General features: G+C 43.1%; 1 protein-coding gene across 5 annotated transcripts in view; it reads right to left on the bottom strand.

The window, feature by feature from the left end:
• The window catches only part of LOC106581279 (glycerophosphodiester phosphodiesterase domain-containing protein 5), a 76395-nt gene that overhangs the window by 26719 nt on the left and 24787 nt on the right, over nucleotides 1-24889 (bottom strand). For all 5 annotated transcript variants that reach the window (XR_006761017.2, XR_006761019.2, XM_045703905.2 and 2 more), the window contains 6 exons: nucleotides 24269-24447; nucleotides 13789-13892; nucleotides 3975-4068; nucleotides 3671-3730; nucleotides 785-883; nucleotides 368-461 (listed from right to left, as the gene is read on the bottom strand). Coding sequence is in view for 3 of the 5 variants with exons in the window: in XM_045703905.2 (XP_045559861.1) it covers nucleotides 368-461; nucleotides 785-883; nucleotides 3671-3730; nucleotides 3975-4068; nucleotides 13789-13892; nucleotides 24269-24385 (568 nt within the window). In the remaining 2 variants the exon portion in view is untranslated. The remainder of the gene's footprint in view (nucleotides 1-367; nucleotides 462-784; nucleotides 884-3670; nucleotides 3731-3974; nucleotides 4069-13788; nucleotides 13893-24268; nucleotides 24448-24889) is intronic.

The raw sequence follows: 24889 nt of genomic DNA, 5'->3' as shown, positions 1-24889 counted from the left end.
TGTCCACATCTGCTCTGCAAGCTAAGTATTCCCATAGTTCACCCCTGCGTGGAGGTATGATGTTTTCTTTTGAAGAAGCCATGCTGTCGGCATTTTCTCTCTCCTCTCGCTTGCTTCTTAAATAGTGGCTTGCGCGGTGTCAGCTGGCTAGCTTATTACTGCCCCTTTGAGAAGATTCAAACAAATTACTAGACAGACTCGATCCTCTCAATCCTTAGATGGTGTGAGACACATTTGAGAGAAGTACCAAAAGTAACAAATTCTAGTACCGGACAATTTTTCATGTTCTAGCATAAAAAAGTACAGAACTTTCAGTATAGCACGCAACACTAAAATGGTCAGTAACAGAGTCCGGGTCAGGTCTTACTTGTTTTCTCGGCGCGGGCGACCTGCCCAGCCACCAGCCAGGCCAGAGCGGTGACAGCCACCAGGGCTCCTAGGTGTAGGAAGGGACCTGTGGCCTGACATCATTCAGTGTTAAAGGTGTTGCATTGCTACAGTCATTTACAGTTGTTAAATGGTACGACATAAACAAAATAATTCTGTGGTAATGGTAGGCTATTGCATGAAGAATTCAACAAAAATAAATAAATTAACCCCTTGAATCAGTCTTAACACATCTGTTAGATGCATTTCTATATTGAAATAATGTTGCCTTTGTATGTAGTTCAATAGTAATTAACATGTGATTTATCAAGTATATTACCACATATCAGCAAAGTGTCCTGTATAATACAGTTTGATGCACAGCCCTAAATGGGGACGGGTTTGTTGTTGAACTGACCTGGAGTGATATAGGGATGACTGCCCACTCCTCCCCCCATGTTTGATTGACAGATATGAATCCGATGGCAGTGGTCAGCAGTGCAGTACTCACGCCTATCTATGGGGCAAACAGAGTGTTACAGACCATCGCACGCACACACACAGACACACACACGGCTCCCCCAGGCTAACCATTCCAACCCTCTGTTGTGTGTTTGGCCAGATAACAGCACCCTGGGGCATGATGTCACTGCTTTCACAACCCGCAGGAAAACATGAACTCAAATGTGGGGTTCAGGCAGAGTTCAGTTGGCTACTTGAAGACACACAACACACACACACAGTATACGCGCCATAGACACATGCAACATTACAGTCAAACACTCAAGCATGTATAGTGCCTTCGGAAAGTATTCAGACCCTTTTACTTTTTCCACATTTATAGGTTACAGCGTTATTTTTTTTTCCCCTCATCAATTTACACACAATACCCAATAATGACAAAGCAAAAAGTTTTAAAAATGTTTGCTAATACATTATAAAAAAAACAGAAAAATCATATTTACATACACTACCGTTTAAAGGTTTGGGGTCACTTAGAAATGTCCTTGTTTTTGTCTATTAAAATAACATCAAATCGATCAGAAATACAGTGTAGACATTCTTAATGTTGTAAATGTCTATTGTAGCTGAAAATGGCAGATTTTTTATGAAATATCTACATAGGCGTACAGAGGCCCATTATTTTACATTTTAGTCATTTAGCAGACACTCTTATCCAGAGCGACTTACAGTAGTGAATGCATACATTTCATGCATTTTTTGTTGTTGTTGTACATTATCAGCAACCATCACTCCTGTGTTCCAATGGCACGTTGTGTTAACTAAATCAAGTTTATTATTTTAAAAAAGGCGACTCCAGGATGCTGGCCTTGATCTTTTGCCCATCTTAATCTTTTCTTTTATTGGCCAGTCTGAAATATGGCTTTTTCTTTGCAACTCTGTCTAGAAGGCCAGCAGCCTAGTGTCGCCTCTTCACTGTTGACGTTGAGACTGATGTTTTGCAGGTACTATTTAATGAAGCTGCCAGTTGAGGACTTGTGAGCTGTTCGTTTCTCAAACTAGACACTAATGTACTTGTCCTCTTGCTCAGTTGTGCACTGGGGCCTCCCACTCCTCTATTCTGGTTAGACCCAGTTTGCTCTGCTCTGTGACCGGAGTAGTACACAGCATTGTACGAGATCTTCAGTTTCTTGGCAATTTCTCGCATGGAATAGCCTTCATTTCTCAGAACAAGAATAGACTGATGCGTTTCAGAAGAAAGTTCTTGGTTTCTGGCCATTTTGAGCCTGTAATCGAACCCACAAATGCTGATGCTCTAGATACTCAACTAGTCTAAAGAAGGCCAGTTTTATGGCTTCTTTAAGCAACAGTTTTCAGCTGTGCTAACATAATTGCAAAAGGGTTTTCTAATGATCAATTAGCCTTTTAAAATGATAAACTTGGATTAGCTAACACAACGTGCCATTGGAACACAGGAGTGATGGTTGCTGATAATGGGCCTATGTAGATATTCCATTAAAATCAGCCGTTTCCAATTACAATTGTCATTTACAACATTTTCTCACATTCCTCTCTGCAGATCCTCTCAAGCTCTGTCAGGATGGATGGGGAGCATTGCTGCACAGCTATTTTCAGGTCTCCAAAGATGTACGATAAGGTTCAAGTCCAGGTTCTGGCTGGGCCACTCAAGGACATTCAGAGACTTGTCCCGAATACACTCCTGCGTTGTCTTGGCTGTGTGCTTAGGGTCGTTGTCCCGTTGGAAGGTGAGGTCCTGAGCACTCTGGAGCAGGTTTTCATCAAGGATCTCTGTACTTTTCTCCGTTCATCTTTGTCTTGATCCTGACTAGTCTCCCAGTCCCTACCACTGAAAAACATTGACACAGCATGATGCTGCCACCACGCTTCACCATAGGGATGGTGCCAGGTTTCCTCCAGACGTGATGCTTGGCATTTAGGCCAAAAAGTTCAATCTTGGTTTCATCAGAGAATCTTGTTTCATGGTCTGAGAGTCCTTTAGATGCCTTTTGGAAAACAAGCGGGCTGTCATGTGCCTTTACTGAGGAGTGGCTTCCGTCTGGTCACTCTGCCATAAAGGCCTGATTTGTGGGGTGATGCAGAGTTGGTTGGCCTTCTGGAAGGTGCTCCCATCTCTCCACAGAGGAACTCTAGCGCTCTGTCAGAGTGAGCATTGGGTTCTTGGTCACCTCCCAGACCAAGGCCCTTCTCCCCTGATTGCTCAGTTTGGCCGGGCGCCCAGCTCTAGGTAGAGTCTTGGTGGTTCCAAACTTCTTCCATTTTACGACTGATGGAGGCCACTGTGTTCTTGTGGACCTTCAATACTGCAGAAATGTTTCGGTACCCTTCCAGATCTGTGCCTCGAAACAATCCTGTCTCTGAGCTCTACGGACAATTCCTTCGACCTCGTGGCTTAGTTTTTTGCTCTGACATGCACGGTCAACTGTGGGACCTTATATAGACAAGTGTGTGACAAATCATGTCCAATCAATTGAATTTACCACAGGTGGACTCCAATCAAGTTGTAGAAACACCTCAAGGATGATGAATGAAAACAGAATGCCCCTAAGCTCAATTGTGAGTCTCATAGGAAACAGTCTGAATACTTATGTAAATAAGATATATATATATTTTTTATTTTATTTTTTTTATCAGTTTTAATTTCATCATTATGGGGTATTGTGTGTAGATTGCTGAGGATTATTATTATTTTAATCCTTTTTACAATAAGCCTGTAACAACACATTTTGGAAAAAGTTAAGGGTACTTTCCCAAGGCACTGTACATAAACAAACACACCAAAAATCGCACATTTGAGCATTACCTTGTGCAGCCAGTGCAAGTTCAGCTGTTGTCCCACTGCTATGTGGCAAAGTGCTAAAATCTAAAAGAATAGAAACGCAGATAAATAAATCACATCACGTGGAAATCCACAGCCACTGTTTTCAAAAAAGGTCAACAGCTGCTTGTGCCATCCTAACTGTCACGTGTAGACTTGGCACAGACATGCCTGGCAACACGTTTCTGCCCTGCCAGGTTACACCACTAACGTTACCTGGCTGTTACCAGGGCCTAGACACCATATCAATATCATCTCACAGTGAATGTTTGATGAGATGACAACTCACCATTAAAAATGCAATATAAGTGAAGCCGGCAGCGGTAGTGGCTAGGATTGGAACAGTCCCGTCGATCCACTCTCCAGAACGGTTATATAAAAACCTGTAAAACAGAACAAAATGGATGAAAGTCAGTTTCACAATAGTAGCGTCTCATCGATATCAGGACAGGCTGCAGCTTGTGCTCCTCTGGTCTCTGAGATGAGAGATAGGGGATAGATTGTAGAAACAACCCGAGTGGTCTAGCAGGAGAAGTTGTTGACACTGATCTAAGGTCAGTTTTGCGTTTCCTCTAGTGGCTAAGGTTTAGATTCGGGGGAAGGGAAGCGGATCCTAGATCTGTACCTAAGGGGCAACCTCGAGCTCCTAGCCCTTTTTGTAAAATTAACTGGCTGACTATAAATGATCTAACAGCCAACACTGATGCTTAAACCGGAAGGCTGAACTCCTGAGCAGGCATAATGTGTTCTAGTGTCCTTGTCCAGGATCGTAAGCCTTTATTATCCCCATAAAACAAAGCAAACAGAAACAAATAAACACAACAAAGGAAGCTGCTCAGAGCAAACACACGGGGGGGGGGGGAGACACACAAACACACGGGGGGGAGACACACAAACACACGGGGGGGGGGTGACACACAAACACACGGGGGGGGGGGTGACACAAACACACGGGGGGGGGGGACACACACAAACACACGGGGGGGGGACACACACAAACACACGGGGGGGGGACACACACAAACACACGGGGGGGGGACACACAAACACACGGGGGGGACCACACAAACACACGGGGGGGACCACACAAACACACGGGGGGGACCACACAAACACACGGGGGGGACCACACAAACACACGGGGGGGGACACACAAACACACGGGGGGGACACACAAACACACGGGGGGGGACACACAAACACACGGGGGGGGGGGGGACACACAAACACACGGGGGGGGACACACAAACACACGGGGGGAGACACACAAACACACGGGGGGAGACACAAACACACGGGGGGAGACACAAACACACGGGGGGAGACACAAACACACGGGGGGAGACACAAACACACGGGGGGAGACACAAACACACGGGGGGAGACACAAACACACGGGGAGAGTTGACATAATTTCCGGTCACAACTTGCAGACTTCTTTACGTGCTGCTGTGCGTTTTGTTGCCAACCTTACTTTGCTACCTGACAACTGTACGGTTTTTACTTTTTAATTATATTTATATTTTTAGTTTTCCCCTCAACCAACTTTTTTTTTATATATATATATTTTTTTTTTCCCCCATTGAACTTTTTCACTCCAGACGCTTTATCTGGACATGGTTCGTCAGGACCTCCAACAGCCAAAGCTAAGTAGTAACATTAACATGATGCCTTCTAATTGCAGTCGCTGTACTCATAATATACAGGAGAACGATCGCCTTACGGCGAGGATAGCTGTGCTGCAAAACCAGCTTCAGACACAATCGTTAGGCAAGGGCAATTGTAGTGTAGGAAAGGATGAAACAGCGTCTGTGCCACCAGTAAGTACAGATAGTAGTATAAATCCCCTCGCACGGTCCCCGCAGCCAGACAACTTTCTCATGGCTTCTGGAAGGAAATGCTGTAGGAATGCTCAACCGGTGTCGCTCATTCAGCCGACAAACTTTCAACCAGTTCTCCCCATTAACCTGTCAAGGTATAGGGGGCAGTATTTTTGATTTCGGGTGAAAAGCGTGCCCAGAGTAAACTGCCTAATACTCGGGCCCAGAGTTAAATATTTGCATATTATTAGTCGATTTGGATAGAAAACACTGAAGTTTCTAAAACTGTTTGAATGATGTCTGTGTATAACAGAACTCATATGGCAGGCAAAAACCTGAGAAAAATCCTACCAGGCAGTGGGAAATCTGATGCATGTCGTCTTTTCAAGTCATTGCCTATCTAACACACAGTGACTTAGGGTTGATTTTGCACTTCCTAAGGCTTCCACTAGATGTCAACAGTCTTTAGAAACCTTTCAGGCTTTTGCAGTGAACAGAGAGCGAACAAGAAGGCCGGGAAGTTGGTGACTCAGAAAATGACATGAGTTTATTGGTGCGAGTTCACGTGATGAGGTAGCTGTGTTCCATAACATTTTTCAAGACATTGGAATCGTCCGGTTGGAATATTATTGAAGTTTTATGTTAAAAAGGCCCTAAAGATTGATGCTATACAACGTTTGACATGTTTCAATGAATGTAAATAGAACTTTTTTGACTTTTCATTGTGAATTTTTCGTTGCGCTTCCTACATTTGGAGTAGCTATCTGAACACGCAAACAACAAGGAGGTATTTGGACATAAATTATGGACTTTATCAAACAAAACAACATTTATTGTGTACCTGGGATTCCTGGAAGTGCCTTCTGATGAAGATAATCAAAAGTAAGTGAATATTTATAATGCTATTTATGATTTTAGATGACTCCAAAATGGCGGGTATCTGTATTGTATGATGTATTTCTCTGAGCGCCGTACTCAGATTATTGCAAAGTGTGCTTTCCCCGTGAAGCTTTTTTGAAATCTGTCACAGCAGTTGCATTCAGGAGATGTTTATCTATAATTCTTTGAATAACAGTTTAATATTTTATCAACTTTCATGATTAGTATTTTTGTAAATTGTTGTGCTGATTCACCGGCAGTTTTGGAGGAAAAATATTTTCTGAACATCACGCGCCAATGTAAAATGGGTTTTTTGGATATAAATATGAACTTTATCGAACAAAACATACTTGTGTAACATTGGGTCCTAGGAGTGTCATCTGATGAAGATTGTAAATGGTTAGTGCTTAACCTGTTAGGGCTAGGGGGCAGTATTGACACGGCTGGATAAAAAACATACCCGATTTAATCTGGTTACCACTCCTACCCAGTAACTAGAATATGCATATACTTATTACATATGGATAGAAAACACCCTAAAGTTTCTAAAACTGTTTGAATGGTGTCTGTGAGTATAACAGAACTCAAATGGCAGGTCAAAACCTGAGAGATTCCTTTACAGGAAGTGGCCTGTCTGACCATTTCTTGAACTTCTTTTCCATCTCTATCTTTTACTAAGGATCTCTGCTCTAACGTAACACTTCCTACGTCGTCCATAGGCGCTCAGAGCCCGGAAAAAACAGAATGTCGTCATCCCAGCCCCAGGCTGAAACACATTATCGCCTTTCTCAAGTGGCCGATCAAGGGACTCTGGGCTTAGGCGCGTGACCCGACCGCCCCCGCCTTTGTGATTTTTTCCTCTGTTTGCCGAAAAGGAGATTCCCTGTCGGAATATTATCGCTTTTGTACGAGAAAAATGGTGTAAAAATTGATTTTAAACAGCGGTTGACATGCTTCGAAGTACGGTAATGGAATATTTTGATTTTTTTTGTCACGAATTGCGCCATGCGCGCGACCCTTCTTTACCATTTCGGATTGTGTCTGGAACGCACGAACAAAACGCCGCTATTCGGATATAACGATGGATTATTTTGGACCAAACCAACATTTGTTATTGAAGTAGCAGTCCTGGGAGTGCATTCTGACGAAGACAATTGAGGAAAATAAGAACAATCCTACATTTATTTTTGATACTGTCGCAAAGCTAACTAAAAAGCAGCATTCCCCAAGAGAGGATGGCTTTCACTTCAGCAGTAATACATTCATGAACTTCTTTGAGGAAAAGATCATGATCATTAGAAAGCAAATTATGGACTCCTCTTTAAATCTGCGTATTCCTCCAAAGCTCAGTTTTCCTGAGTCTGCACAACTCTGCCAGGACCTAGGATCAAGGGAGACACTCAAGTTTTTTAGTACTATATCTCTTGACATAATGATGAAAATAATCATGGCCTCTAAACCCTCAAGCTGCATACTGGACCCTATTCCTACTGAAAGAGCTGCTTCCTGTGCTTGGCCCTCCTATGTTGAACATAATAAACAGCTCTCTATCCACCAGATGTGTACCAAACTCACTAAAAGTGGCAGTAATAAAGCCTCTTGAAAAAGCCAAACCTTGACCCAGAAAATATATTTTTTTAAATATTTAAAAAAAAAAAAAAATCGGCCCATCTCCCATTCCTCTCAATTTTTTTAGAAAAAGCTGTTGCGCAGCAACTCACTGCCTTCCTGAAGACAAATAATGTATACGAAATGCTTCAGTCTGGTTTTAGATCCCATCATAGCACTGAGACTGCACTTGTGAAGGTGGTAAATGACCTTTTAATGGCGTCAGACCGAGGCTCAGCATCTGTCCTCGTGCTCCTAGACTTTAGTGCTGCTTTTGATACCCTCGATCACCACATTCTTTTGGAGAGATTGGAAACCCAAATTGGTCTACACGGACAAGTTCTGGCCTGGTTTAGATCTTATCTGTCGGAAAGATATCAGTTTGTCTCAATGGTTTGTCCTCTGACAAATCAACTGTAAAATTCGGTGCTCCTCAAGGTTCCATTTTAGGACCACTATTGTTTTCACTATATATTTTACCTCTTGGGGATGTCATTCGAAAACAAAATGTTAACTTTCACTGCTATGCGGATGACACACAAATGTACATTTCAATGAAACATGGTGAAGCCCCAAAATTGCCCTCGATGGAAGCCTGTGTTTCAGACATAAGGAAGTGGATGGCTGCAAACTTTCTACTTTTAAACTCGGACAAAACAGAGATGCTTGTTCTAGGTCCCAAGAAACAAAGAGATCTTCTGTTGAATCTGACAATCTTGATGGTTGTACAGTCGTATCAAATAAAACTGTGAAGGACCTCGGCGTTACTCTGGACCCCAATCTCTCTTTTGACGAACATATCAAGATTGTTTCAAGGACAGCTTTTTTCCATCTGCGTAACATTGCAAAGATCAGACATTTTCTGTCCAAAACTTATGCAGAAAAATTAATCCATGCTTTTGTTATTTCTAGGTTAGACTACTGCAATGCTCTACTTTCCGGCTACCTGGATAAAGCACTAAATAAACTTCAGTTAGTGCTAAATACGGCTGCTAGAATTCTGACAAGAACCCCAAAATTTGATAATATTACTCCAGTGCTAGCCTCCCTACACTGGCTTCCTGTTAACCTGTTATGGCTAGGGGGCAGTATTTATGGCTAGTACCCGATTTAATCTGGTTACTACTCCTGCCCAGTAACTAGAATATGCATATAATTATTGGCTTTGGATAGAAAACACTCCAAAGTTTCTAAAACTGTTTGAATGGTGTCTGTGAGTATAACAGAACTCAAATGGCCGGTCAAAACCTGAGAGATTCCTTTACAGGAAGTGGCCTGTCTGACCATTTCTTGAACTTCTTTGCCATCTCTATCTTTTACAAAGGATCTCTGCTCTAACGTGACACTTCCTACGTCTTCCATAGGCGCTCAGAGCCCGGGAAAAACCTGAATGTCGTCATCCCAGCCCCAGGATGAAACACATTATCGCCTTTCTCAAGTGGCCGATCAAGGGACTGTGGGCTTAGGCGCGTGCCCTGGCCGCCCCCGTCTTTGTGATTTTTCCTCTGTTTGCCGAAAAGGAGATTCCCGGTCGGAATGTTATCGCTTTTTTACGAGATAAATTGCATAAAAAATGATTTTAAACAGCGGTTGACATGCTTCGAAGTACGGTAATGGAATATTTAGAAATATTTTGTCACGAATTGCGCCATGCCGCGACCCTGATTTACCATTTCGGATAGTGTCTGGGACGCACGAACAAAACGCCGCTATTCGGATATAACGATGGATTATTTTGGACCAAACCAACATTTGTTATTGAAGTAGCAGTCCTGGGAGTGCATTCTGACGAAGACAACAAAAGGTAATCAAACTTTTATAATAGTAAATCTGATATTGGTGAGTGCTAAACTTGCCGGGTGTCTAAATAGCTAGCCCGTGATGGATGGGCTATGTACTTAGAATATTGCAAAATGTGCTTTCACCAAAAAGCTATTTTAAAATCAGACATATCGAGTGCATAGAGGAGTTCTGTATCTATAATTCTTAAAATAATTGTTATGCTTTTTGTGAACGTTTATCGTGAGTAATTTAGTAAATTGTTAGCAAATTCCCCGGAAGTTTGCGGGGGGTATGCTAGTTCTGAACGTCACATGCTAATGTAAAAAGATGTTTTTTGATATAAATATGAACTTGATTGAACAAAACATGCATGTATTGTATAACATAATGTCCTAGGTGTGTCATCTGATGAAGATCAAAGGTTAGTGCTGCATTTAGCTGTCTTCTGGGTTTTTGTGACATTATATGCTAGCTTGAAAAATGGGTGTCTGATTATTTCTGGCTTGGTACTCTGCTGACAATCTAATGTTTTGCTTTCGCTGTAAAGCCTTTTTGAAATCGGACAGTGTGGTTAGATAAAGGAGAGTCTTGTCTTTAAAATGCTGTGAAATAGTCATATGTTTGAAAAATTGAAGTTTTTGTATTTTTGAGGAATTTGTAATTCGCGCCACGCCTATCATTGGATATTGGAGCAGGTGTTCCGCTAGCGGAACGTCTAGATGTAAGAGGTTAAGGCAAGGGCTGATTTCAAGGTTTTACTGCTAACCTACAAAGCATTACATGGGCTTGCTCCTACCCATCTTTCCGATTTGGTCCTGCCGTACATACCTACACGTACGCTACGGTCACAAGACGCAGGCCTCCTAATTGTCCCTAGAGTTTCTAAGCAAACAGCTGGATGCAGGGCTTTCTCCCATAGAGCTCCATTTTTATGGAATGGTCTGCCTACCCATGTGAGAGACGCAGACTCGGTCTCGACCTTTAAGTCTTTATTGAAGACTCATCTCTTCAGTAGGTCCTATGATTGAGTGTAGTCTGGCCCAGGAGTGTGAAGGTGAACGGAAAGGCACTGGAGCAACGAACCGCCCTTGCTGTCTCTGCCTAGCTGATTCCCCTCTCTCCCCTGGGATTCTCTGCCTCTAACCCTATTACAGGGGCAGAGTCACTGGCTTACTGGTACTCTTCCATGCCGTCCCTAGGAGGGGTGCGTCACTTGAGTGGGTTGAGTAACTGACGTGGTCTTCCTGTCTGGGTTGGCACCCCCCCCCCCCCCTTGTGTTGTGCCGTGGCGGAGATCTTTGTGGGCTATACTCGGCCTTGTCTCAGGATGGTAAGTTAGTGATTGAAGATATCGCTCTAGTGGTGTGGGGGCTGTGCTTTGGCAAAGTGGGTGGGGTTATATCCTGCCTGTTTGGCCCTGTCCGGGGGTATCGTCGGATGGGGCCACAGTGTCTCCTGACCCCTCCTGTCTCAGCCTCCAGTATTTATGCTGCAGTAGTTTGTGTGTCGGGGGGCTGGGGTCAGTCTGTTATATCTGGAGTATTTCTCCAGTGTCCTGTGTGAATTTAAGTATGCTCTCTCTAATTCTCTCTTTCTCTCTCATTGGACCTGAGCCCTGGGACCATGCCTCAGGACTACCTGACATGATGACTCCTTGCTGTCCCCAGTCCACCTGGCTGTGCTGCTGCTCCAGTTTCAACTGTTCTGCCTGCGGCTATGGAACCCTGTGACGACCCTCCCATTCTGTCTGCCGTATTTTCTCTCTTTGTTCTTGTTTCCTTATTAGGATGCCGGTGGGCGGAGTTGGGAGGGTCGTCAGCTAGATGGGAAACACCTGGGCTCGGGTGTGTCCCAGGATAAAGAGACCTCTTCCACAGTCATTGGGAGACTCTCTCCATGCAGACACCTTGTTGTTTTTGGTTGTTGTTTGGTGGCTTTTTGGTTGTTTGCTTTGGCACCTTTCAACACCTTGCATTATTACATTCATGCATGCAAAACACTCACACACACCATGGTTCATTGTTCTTAGGTTACTTTAGTTAATAAATATATATTTTGATACTCCTTGTCTCCACGTTGTCTCCCTTTTGTTGCTTACTCAGAGCCGGTTCGTAACAAACCCTGACCTGTTCACCGGACGTGCTACCTGTCCCAGACCTGCTGTTTTCAACTCTCTAGAGACAGCAGGAGCGGTAGAGATACTCTCAATGATCGGCTATGAAAAGCCAACTGACATTTACTCCCGAGTTGCTGACCTGTTGCACCCTCGACAACTACTGTGATTAATATTATTTGACCCTGCTGGTCATTTATGAACATCTTGGCCATGTTCTGTTATAATCTCCACCCGGCACAGCCAGAAGAGGACTGGCCACCCCTCATAGCCTGGTTCCTCTCTAGGTTTCTTCCTAGGTTTTGGCCTTTCTAGGGAGTTTTTCCTAGCCACCGTGCTTCTACACCTGCATTGCTTGCTGTTTGGGGTTTTAGGCTGGGTTTCTGTACAGCACTTTGAGATATCAGCTTATCTAAGGGCTATATAAATACATTTGATTTGAAACACACACAGGGAGACAAACGGTGAGACACACACGGGGAGACGCAAACTGGGAGACACGCGCACACACACACACGGGGGGGAACACACAGACAGACGCACACACGGGGACACGCACACACACGGCTGGGCTGGCTGTCATGCTGAGCGGTGTGACTGGGATGACACAGCTGCAGAGCCAGCAGGGGGGAAGCACGGGGCATCAAAACCGCCAATTACATCCCAATCCTTATCTGTGCTCTGCTGGCAGAGCCGGACAGCCCCTACAACTACAGCAAAGCTACACTAAAGCCAGGTCACACACTAGAAAAAGACAACTGAGGCTAGGCCATAGGAGTGGTAGACATTGGGAATAAAGGCATCCTCATGCTTCCCAGCCAAAACAGTTCAGAAGTGTTTGTGCATACATTATGACGACATTGTGACGTTTTTGTTCGTTTTGGACTTCGGTGAGGGGTTTTTCAGCTATTTGGGCACACAACATTTTTTTCGAGGCAAGCCTAATGTTTATGCCCCTTCGTCAGTGATTGGTCAACAGTAGGGATTCTTACAATTTTTTTATTCAAAAATACTGCAAACATTTTAGTTAGATGTAAAATTGTCCAACTAAGATCTCCTTGGCAAAAAACTAAATTAATTTTAGTTCTGACTATTTTGAGGAAGTGTGTACTGGCTATGGTGTCTCAAAATGGACAAACAGTACGGTTGCAGCTTTTTTTCTTGTTTTTCAAGTAAAGGTCTTAAGGGAATATGCAAACACTCGTTCGGTTAGGCTAGACTGAAACATGCCGACGCCTTTAGAGTGTGTAGAGAGAGTGATACAATTAAAGGATAGAGAAGGAGAGGAGCAGAGAGATAAAGAGTATGGAAGCAGAGGTGGTGGACAGAGTGCGAGTCTCTCTCTCTCTCTCTCTCTCTCTCTCTCTCTCCTGGGGCATAGCGTGCACATAAAATGTAGAAGGCTTTGAGAACTTGGTCAAGAGCTCGACTAAATAAACCTAATTCATAATTTCAGTGGTATTATATCCTTCAATTGAATGTGCAATGTCTCATGACAGAACTAATACCTGTATTGTTTCCAAGCACGATTGGTTTTATGGTAACTGTGGGGCTTTATGTAATCATGCTCACTATAATCTGCAGTGATAGACGCCCTAAAGCCAATCCATCCCCACCCAGATTAGACCAACCATGATGAGTGGGGGGGGGGGGGGAACAACTCTACAGAGTTAGCATTTTCAGTTAAAGCAAAAACATATGAAGATAAATGGCAGTATTTAAAAGTAAAACAATCTACTGTAAGTACATGCCAGAGAATCAAAGGGAAGGTCAGAGGAGCATTTAGTGGGGAACTAATTTATTTGAACGGAATGGACTGATGATGGTGATATACTGAGACAAGAATCTATGAGTTGCATAACTAGAGTGCACACATACACACACTGTACAGCAGTACTCACCAGTTGAACTCATTGTAGTCATTGTGTGCCTCCCACCAGAAGTAGAACCAGACCAGGAGCAGAGAGAAGGTGAAGAAGAGGATGAGAGACCACAGGAACTCCCACTGGGAAACAAACACACAGGAACCATTATTACCTTTACCACAGTATCATTAGTCAGATACCATCAGATTAACAAAGCACTTTGGCCAGTGTTGTGTTGAAACATTGGAATACTATTGGTACAGTCATTGTATTACTTTCTTTGATTGCAAGTGAGCAAAGGGCTAATTAGAAAGTCCTTTGCCCACACCAGAATGGCATACCACTTAACATTACCCCCATACGTCAACATCACAATAAACACTGACAACAGAAATGCAAGCAACAACAGTCTCCTAAAAGTCTGGCAGAGTAGTCATTGGGCAATCTGCCCTAATCCAGCAAAAGTGAGAGCCTATAGACTATAATCGGGATGTAGAGAGACTGATGACGATGCAGCCAAGGCTGGCACACAGACTGATGGCTCAAACCTCGAGTCATGACAAACATTTGAAAACACAATTTGCTAGCTGCATCAGAATAAGGTGGTAAACCACAAACGAGGAATGGTCTGGAGAACAAGTCAACACAATAACGCTCATGGTTTATAGTGAATGTAATGTCAGTTCTGTTCACAAATAATTTCACACTCCCACTTTGTGTAGGCATTCACAAAGCCTGCATTACCAAAGACGAGACAACATTCATGCCGCTTTACAACTGTGATTGAAAAGAGAACCACATGTCTGGTATCAGTTGCGGTAGAGGCAGTATAGTAACCATTCATGCAGAAACTGTCATAGGGCCATATTGTCTCAGTAAAAAAGCAGAGGGACTCAAAGCTCCCAACCCACTGTCCTCATTATCAAGTAATTACTCACATTAACTTAATAGCCAATGAGGCCATGAGCCGATTAGTGGTCAGCTGTGTTTAGCCTTCCAATGCCACCGCAAGCTGTAATAAGAGCTCTAATAAAGAGATAGAATGTTCACACGCAGACATGCACACGACTTGGATGACAAAGCACAAAAAGTTAGCTTTTCAAACTTCTCCAGACAGTCAAGACCTTTTTGGCCCATCTATTTAAAAGTAAAAATACCGCTCCTCGCTCAGACAGAACTGTAACAGTTAAGACCACCACATAAATAAAGAACAGAACTGCCCAAAATGTTCATTCTAATTAATTAAACTTTAATTGATGTGATAACCCCTCATCCTACTGAGAATTGGACTCTACAAAGACAGCACGACTGGCTGCGCCTCACACTGCATTTGCATACCAGCCCACCGATTAGCACACAATGAAATCAGGCTTACTCAGAGCCCGGAGGACTCGAGAATGCTTAGATAGAAATGTATGAATAGAACTGACATGACAGTCTGTTTTGCAAAATAACAAGTTGTTCCAGTTCTATACATTACATTTCTATCTGTAATAATGTTCTTACATAGCACCATTCAAAATAAGCCCCGGTTGAGCCTGTATTTAGCCTTGCTGTGATAGGAGATATCAAGGTGATATGACAGCACAAACAAAGCTGTCTGGACGTTCACCTTAGATGACTGTTCCATGGAGGGCATCGGCTGGCTGTGGCACAGGATGTAAGACAGGGCCAGGTCTAATGGCTGGGTGGTGACAGATACCAGGCTGAGCCCTTTGTATACCTTCTGCCCTCCACTCTGACCGTCTCCCTGGGCACTGGAGAGGAGAGCCTAATGTATTTATGTGGAGTTGTGGACAGGCTAAACAGCAGTTAAACTAGGGGGACACTAAAGCACATGTTTGAGATGGTATGAGGATTATTACATAAAAGTTGTTGATTTGGGGCAGGGATTGGGAATATAGTAGTATGAGGGAAGGAAGCCTGTGGGATTTGGATGTGGCGATTCTTTTTAGCCATCAAATCTCTTCCAGATAAGGAATTAAAGTTGTGAAAACAACATGTTAAATTCTAAGACCAATTATTATTATTAATAATAATATTAATAATAATAATAATAATAATAATAATAATAAACCAGAAACTTGATACTGTTTTATGTCTAAGTTTGAACATTAGTCAAGAAGATTAGGCCATTTCCTATTTTCTGACCTAGAACATTTACTACTTCCTTCTGTGACCGTACTAAGAAAATCACTCCCTTTCAGAAATCATAGTAATACAGACTCCAGAATGGTTACCATAGGGTTAGTTTCACATGGCTACACTTCCAAGTCTAGTATTCGGTTAAAGCTTACAATTCATCCCCCCTCTCCCCTGTAACTATTCCCCAGGTTGTTGCTGTAAATGAGAATGTGTTCTCAGTCAACTTACCTGGTAAAATAACGGTAAAATAATAAAAATAATTCACTGTAATGTGAGAAAGCCAGACGTCAAGGTAACCATAGGGTTAACCCTATGGCAGGTTGGGGTCTGAATGGCAGCCCTGCTCATTGATCCGACTGCTCTGGCACTGTCCCCCTGGCTTTTAATGACTACCCAGAAACACCTGGGAGAGGGACACCTTGAGGGCATGTGAGGGGACATTGTTCACCTGCTGAGATCATGGTGGATTACAGAGGTGACACCCCTGGGAGAGAGGGGATTGGATGGTCTATTAGTAGGTAGTGTTTGGACAACAATGAGACTAAACGTTTGGGATCACTTTAAACTGGTTGCTTGGGAGCTAAATCGAGTTGCCAGTTGTGTGAGTGGCAAATATTGCATACAATGTGCAATAATGTGCAATTCAAATCTGAAATAATAAAAGCTAATATTTGTACATGTTAGGAGCATATTTAGGCTGGCTGCCACATTTATTCCTTAAATGAATATTCAGCCAAGCCAGTGTCATGTACAGTATGTGCAATGTGTACAGTATATGACTGAACATTAATCCTGTCTCATTGTTCTTCTCCGCTGCTGTTTAGGAGTGGATCAAACCAGAGCACTCTGGCATGATACGGCCTGCCTGACCTATGATGACATCACATTCTGCACGGCTTGCTTTAGTTAGGGTGGAACATACGCCTTCAGGGCAGGGCTGACACCATAGCATTAAAAACCAGCGTCAAAACAAGGAACCAACTGAAAGTGTACTGAGCGTAATACATCTAGTAGTCTGTTGAATCATACAGTATGATGAATTTCCATTTAAAAAAAAATGGGGGACATGAGGGATGCAACCTTTTTGTTATATTTCCCACAAGACATTTGTGTCCAACTGAGGTCAAATGGTCAACATCTATCTACATCAAGAGGTTAAATGGTCAACATCTATCTACATCAAGATGTCAAATGGTCAACATCTATCTACATCAAGAGGTTAAATGGTCAACATCTATCTACATCAAGAGGTTAAATGGTCAACATCTATCTACATCAAGAGGTTAAATGGTCAACATCTATCTACATCAAGAGGTTAAATGGTCAACATCTATCTACATCAAGAGGTTAAATGGTCAACATCTATCTACATCAAGAGGTCAAATGGTCAACATCTATCTACATCAAGAGGTCAAATGGTCAACATCTATCTACATCAAGAGGTTAAATGGTCAACATCTATCTACATCAAGAGGTTAAATGGTCAACATCTATCTACATCAAGAGGTTAAATGGTCAACATCTATCTACATCAAGAGGTTAAATGGTCAACATCTATCTACATCAAGAGGGGTCAGAAAGAAAATGGTGAACGTATTTAAAGGTTTTATATTGAATGAGAGGTTTAAGCCCAACAGAGCCGACTCATTCAGCCTCGTACTCTCCTAGTGGGAGCGGGGAGAGCAAATTACTTTCTTCTACCGGTGAGATATTTTTTGGGGAAATGCCATGAAAATTGCTGTGCTGCTTGGCTGAAGGGCACTAGGCAGGCAGGCAGGCAGCTGAATTAGGATGGAATACATCATAGCCTAAGCCTCATTGACCAACATAGAGGCTAAAAATAGAGGGCTAAAAAGGATCAGGGGATAATTATCTTCTGTGGAACCGTAAACACTAGAATTGCTGCAAAAAAATCTAACACTGTCACTCAATCAAAAAATGAGATTCCAGAAATGTCATCCATTCAAACAGCTCTACACTACAGAAGCGTTCTTCTGATCAGTTTAGGTAAAAACGCCTTTAGTTTTGGTGAAGCAAAATATTTGCAGGTTTAAGGCCATCTTGCTGTGCCCACTCCACAAAAGGTGCTCGCATGCAATCCAATTCCCTTCCTACCTGCTAGCACCAAGGCTAGCAGGGTATTTATTCTCCACTACTCTCCAGTGGCTCCATCTAAAACAGCCAGCAGTCAGGAGTGTAGTGTATTATGATTCAATTGACTTTTCTCTTGTGGGGTCACTTCTTCTCATTACCTCCCAGTACCAAAGTCATTATATAAGCTGCCCGCGCCCAATGCCTGCTAGGAGTCCAGGCTACTATAGTGTCATTATGACTATAGAGGGACCTACCAAGCATTTGGCTGCATGGAAGACATTGATCAAGCACACCCACACCTAGCATGGCACACAGCACAATCCACCTTCACTGCAGGTCAGCAAGCAAGAGAGTCCTCCCACGACACAATCAAAAAAATATCACAGGCAGGGAAATGATAATGAATGCTGCTAGACTAGAACTTCCACATCAGTGGTGGTCGGGAACGTTTAAGATGAGGAAAATGATTTCATGAGCATGGCCTTATTTCTATTACAGCACATTGGAAGACTGTCATACATATTCCATTCACCCAGTTTAACATTGCTACAACCTAGCCTATGACTTCAACATCTCTCTACACCCATCCTGAGGTTACTACAACCTAGCCTATGACTTCAACATCAGTGTCTCCCTCCATCTCTCTTGTTTGGCACATTCCAGATAATTATATGATAATACACTTTGGACCGTAGTGTTAAGTGGTGAAGTGTGTTTTAATACAGGACTGGACAGATGCATAGTTTTGATGTACAGAAGTTAATTGAGGAGTGTGTGAATCCTAGAAGAAATTGGTTCTCTAGGACAGAACACTCGACACATTTATATGGAGACTTACATTGATATTTGCAAGTGTGCCTTCTGGCATGTGCTATCGTGTATGTGATGAGTAATGGGTGGGTTACTCCTCACATCTTGCTTGCACAGCATTGCCATGTGAAATAAGTGTCATTCAAAGTGTTCCGTAAGTGCATTCAATAAGCATCATGGAACCTACACAATTTGGGATTTTGTATTTGAATTGAAGGATTGGATACCATTTAGTCTGAGGACTGTTGATGTGTATAAGTAGTATTTCTGTGGATCGAGTTTATGTATGTGCGTACATGTGAAACAGTGGAGGCTCCTCAGAGGAGGAGGGGGAGGACCAAAAGTTATTATTTTTAGATAAAACTACACAAAATATACAAACACACGTCACCAAATAATTTATTAAAACACACCAATGAAGGTCTACAGTACCCTCAACAGCAGTAGGTAGTGTAGAAAACCTAGAAGGCTCACCCCCTTCCATAGACTTGCACAGTCATTATGAAAGGTTGGAGGATATCCTCCAACCTATCAGAGCTCTTGCAGAATAAACAGACATGTCCACCCAATCAAAGGATCAGAGAATGAATCTAGTACCGAAAGCATAAGCTACAGCTAGCTGAGTGAGTGAGTGAGTGAGTGAGTGAGTGAGTGAGTGAGTGAGTGAGTGAGTGAGTGAGTGAGTGAGTGAGTGAGTGAGTGAGTGAGTGAGTGAGTGAGTGAGTGAGAGAGTGAGTGAGAGAGTGAGAGAGAGAGAGTGAGAGAGTGAGAGAGAGAGTGAGAGAGAGAGTGAGAGAGAGAGTGAGAGAGAGAGTGAGAGAGAGAGTGAGAGAGAGAGTGAGAGAGAGAGTGAGATAGGGCTAGAGACTGCGCTAGCCACAGAGAAAGGGACAGACCACAACACAGAGGGAATGTGTCCTCCCCACCGTCACCCACCCTTTCCTCATGCAGTGGCCTGCCCCAGTCTCTCCCCCTGTCTCCTTGTTGTCCTGGCTGAGTGTCCTGGGCCAGACCAGCAGTTGGTGGGATTGTCACTGAATGTCCCACAGCTCCTCGCAGCTCAAATCCCTTCACAATTCCTGCTGCTGTAGAAAATCATTAGTGTGTTTCCCCACCCAGCCCAGGCCCACCTATCAGACCAACAGCATTACCCTGAGAAGACCAGGGTTAGAGTGTTCCAGCCCTCTGGTCCTCCACCCTCTCTCCAGTAATGACAGAACAGTCAGGAGCACCAACAGGCAGTGGCTTCACTTGCTACAGAACAGAACGACCTCTTCAGCTCTGTGGAGCTGCTGACCTCATAGCTACAAATAATATGATACAGTAATGCCCTAGAGATTTTGCTCTTGCCTGTTCTTGGTCAGCTCTTGATCTGAAACAGCATGTTGTGTTGTCCTTGGACGCTCATAACTGAAGAGTTGAAAAGTTCAGGAAAACATTGGAGACCTTGGTAACTCACTCACTGAACACTAGCACAAGGGAGAGAATACGGCCTCTGATAAATCACACTGAATGTGGTAAGAGACACACTACTGCTGAAAGTATGTTCACTCTTGTTAGCCTTTTGGACATAACATCTTCTAGAAGGTAGCCTACACTTCCACCAACCAACGAAAGCTATATGATTATTCCTCTTTAAGGAATACCTAGGATAGGATAAAGTAATCCTTCTAACCCCCCCCCCCCCCCCCCCCCCCCCCCTAAAAGATTTAGATGCACTATTGTAAAGTGGTTGTTCCACTGGATATCATAAGGTGAATCCACCAATTTGTAAGTCGCTCTGGATAAGAGCGTCTGCTAAATGACTTAAGATGTAAATGTAAAATTGTAAACAAAATGAAAAACAGTGCTTCAAATATTCTCTTGAAGTTTGTATCCAACTTTAAAAAAAGCACAAACCCATAGAATGTCTTTACACTAACAGTACCAAGAGCTGGTGACAAGTACTTAACTAACGAGAACCATCCATGTATAATTGGTGTCATATCAATCTTTCATTGCTTAGCTCTAAACACAGAAAGGATATGACAAGGCATTAGCCATATGGTTGATGACGACAGAAAACCACCTAATAGGCTAATCTATAAAGGAAAAAACAGAGCTAGCTTGGCAGCCAGGCCTGGCTGTTGTTTATGTTGTTGGAAGTGTTGTGCAGACTTTAATAACACGTCTACGTGGTATAATCCCCTCAAAATAGTCAGCAATTATAGTGTAAACAGTCCCCTCCTGCCGCTGTGAAACTAGCGAACTCCCAGGGAATCTGGGTAGAGTAGACAGACAGCCGGAGAGGGATTAAAACCAACAGAACACATTTCCCTTTGGAGAGAGACAGGATTCAGGAAGATTAGGCTATTCCCCTCCTCGCCCAATATTAGAGGACTTGTTTGAATGTCAGCACTCCTGGAAGTGCAGACTGACTGAAAGGTTCATAGATATGATGATTGAACTATGGAGACGGGTAGACAAGGAGCTATTAGCAAAGGTTACCAGTCAATTTGTTTTCAAAGACAGTTGATCATGACCACCACCATAGGGAATTAATGCAAATGCTTAACTAAAAGTCTATGAACATGTACAAGAATAGAGAGACATCCTCCTAAACGCTTGTTAACTTGTGTCTCAGTAACTTCTACAGCTCTGACATACAGAGGTGTTGAAGCTTTTGACCTTTCATTCTGTAGGGAACTAAAAAGTTAATGGAAAACAAGAGAGTTAGCAGGAGAGTAAAATTCATAATTTACATTCTGCTCAGAGAATGTTTCCTGCATGATGTTGGCTGAATGTTCTCTGCCATATTAGAATTTACAACACCTGGTTTTCTAGTGTAGTGCAGTCTTTAGCTGTGAGGTAAAACAGCGATGGTAGCGAGTGATTTGAAAACAGAATTTTAATTTCACATGTCCCTTTAAGTCATTTGACAGACCAATGCCACAGAATGATGCTCATTCCTACTTCTAGACCCATTGTGCTCCAGGTAAAGACTGGCTAAATGGAAGAACTCTCAATTATTACCGAGGCCAGATCAACTTGCAGTGCCAGTGACGTGGGCGGCCTTTCTACAAACCGCTCTAACACAGAGGCCAGGTTCACAAAGAGAGGGAGGCTCAGGCAAATTGGCCTGTTCATTATCCATCTCTGAGAGGAGAGACGACAGCAACCACTTATATTATGTTCTGTTCTGAATCTGGGCATTATGAAGGGAGTCCATGTCACAGTAAGACCTATGGTTTCTCATGGTCATGGTTCAGTGATGCTGCCCGTCAGGTTCAAAACATCACATCATGTAACTGATACCATTTTTTGATTACCAACACTGATTGGGCACTTTGGTCATTAAAGATGCATCTACAGTATGACGTCATCTGACCTGGCAGTGCTGGCACACAAACAGGAAATCTCCCAATCGAAGATGACTATAGGCCTCCAATACATGGCAGCACAGCAGCCATAGTTAGAGATACTTCGGGATTTTGGCAATGACGCCCTTGATCTACTTCCCCAGAGTCATATGAACTTGTAGATAGCATTTTTATGGCCCCGTGTCCAGTGTGAAGGATGTTAGAGGTAGTTTCACGTGCCAATGCTAATTAGCATTAGCACAATGACTGGAAGTCTATGGGTATCTGCTAGCAATTGCGCTAGTTAGCAACTTCCTTGAAACCACACGCAGAGACATAAAAATCTGACTGTGGGAAGTAGATAAAGGGCCTAATTTTCAAAATCCTTAAGTTTCCTTTAAATTCATCCTTTTACACTGTATTCATTTGAAAGAGAACAAAATGGTGACAATGGAAAGGGCTGTGTGTGACTGTGCATCGGTTCTACCCTGTGGGACATAATTGTATTCGATGTTGGCCTGGACGTCAGTCCATCTCTGCAGAGACCATTTGGTGCTGAAGCCCTAGGGCCTCGGCTGTTGGAGCTGCATAAAACAGACATCCAATTTAACTGAATTTTTACTGGTATATTTCCGTAACTGAGTTTTTATTCATGCTTAGTTAGCAGCATTCAAATGTACAGTACTTCAATAATAGGCTTGTGGGCGGACCCAGAAAAATAAGCTGCTGAAACATGGCATAGTGGGGGTGGGAGGCTAGGATGCAGATTCTGGCAGAGGAGGAGACTGGCAAAGACTCAGTAGCACCATGGAAGGTCTAATATAATCCTGTGGTACTGTGCACAGACAGGCTGCTGATTGTCCAATTCTCCCCCAGCGGGTCAAAGCGCCCACCACACATGGCCATGGTGGCCAAGGCTGCGCGCGCATGCACGCACGCACGCACACACACTAACTTTGCAGTACCATAGCTATCCGTCTCAGAGACAGGAAACGTACACAGAATCCTATTCCCATCGAAGGATGACAACAAAAAAAATCCATATAAATGTTGTTGTTTCTCTGTGCTGATTAGGTTTTTCATGTGGCCTTGGTCCAGTCAAATATGAATGTGTTCCGTCTATCAGAAGGTTTAAAGAACTGCAGCATTCCCTTCCTGAGGGCAAATAGGGTAGGAATGAAAGGTAAACGTATAGCTCATCCATCCACCATTCAGCAGAGCCTGCAAGTAAAGCTCACTGGATGAGAGCTTGTTCCTATGAATAGAAAAAGGGTACTTGGACATATTTTTTTTGAAGTGAATGGGAGTTGAAGGATGATACTGCAATGCATGTTATGATGTGTTGAATTGTATGCAACACCCCTGAGGGAATGGTGCCTTTTCCCTTTCTCTCTCCCCATATGGATCTTTCCAAGCCTTATATCACATTTATAAGCCATATAAAACATTTCAGCCCCCTCAGCTCTGTCTCCATGTCCCAGGCTAGCTAAGTGATGGACTATAGTCGTCCAGCCCTCATGCTCTCTCTAAATTACTTATCCTGCGATACTAAATCACTGACAGACAGACCTTGGCTGCATAGCATTACGGAAAACCCACTTAGACAAATAAAGTCTGTGATGAATGTGACCAGGGGGAGGTTCTGAATGCTTGATAAAAAAAATCTAATACTACCATCTGCAGCACTTACAGGCTGAAAACACAGTCCCAAGGTCAAAGACACCTTAAGTGAGAGCACAAGGACATGTTGTTAGGGATGGGCTGCAAGGTTATCTGGTAAGAGATAGGCCTACATGGCTCTTTATAAATACATCTTAAAAGAAGGGGTTATTGTAGGGTAAGGGAAGGCATGGGAGAGGAATACTGCCCACATGCACTGCACGTTCACACACACCAAATGTAAGTGTTTTTAATTAATAGTGAGATATAAGATGCAGTGTGGCACTGTAATCCTGCAGTGAAATTGCACAGAAAAATATACTGTGCGGTACCATTCAATAACACTCGCTCCCTTCAACCAACAGACATTTGGGCCATAACAGACCTTCCAGAAATAACTACCATATAGATACACCATGTCCATTATGGTCATTTAGGTACGAACATAAGGTCTGCTGGGCAGAACTCACCTTGGTGGTGTCATCATGTGACCGCTGGTACCGTTTCCAGCGGCACCCATAGATCCCTGTGAGACATGACAAACACAGCTGCCTCTCATAGACCTGCAGGGGTTGGTGCTTCACCATGCTCCTTCAGTCCTGGCACGCCTCCAGACCACTAACATCCCATTGACCAAACTGGCGCCTGCCTGGGAGCGGAACAAGGAAACAGAAACATCAGTATTGCCTTCAATACATTCTACAAGAAAATATTGTATCCATTAGGACATGAGACAGGTGTATGGGTGATTGTTGCGGGTATTTCACTGAGGTGACATTTGAATAGCAACAGTCAGCAAGAGAAGACATTTGAATAGCAACATGCCACACGCATATCTATGCACTTTAATACCAACATATTGCACTGAATTAGAAAGACAAGAAAGTGGTTGTTGAATTAGAATCGATTGAACTATTACCTCACAATAATTAATTATGGCAGATTAATTTCACTACCCCCTGGGAGAAAAATCGGCCTACAATTTGAACACTGCTAAACTTCGATTCAACAATTCCCCCAGAATAGGAGAGCCTTCTTGATGGATATTTTAGTTGTTATCTTTAGTTAAAAGTCTACCATCAAAGCATAGA

Source organism: Salmo salar, chromosome 20, assembly GCF_965601325.2.
Source record: "Salmo salar chromosome 20, fSalSal1, whole genome shotgun sequence".
In the NCBI taxonomy this organism is placed as follows: Eukaryota; Metazoa; Chordata; class Actinopteri; order Salmoniformes; family Salmonidae; genus Salmo; species Salmo salar.
This window is presented reverse-complemented; position numbering and strand designations above follow the sequence as displayed.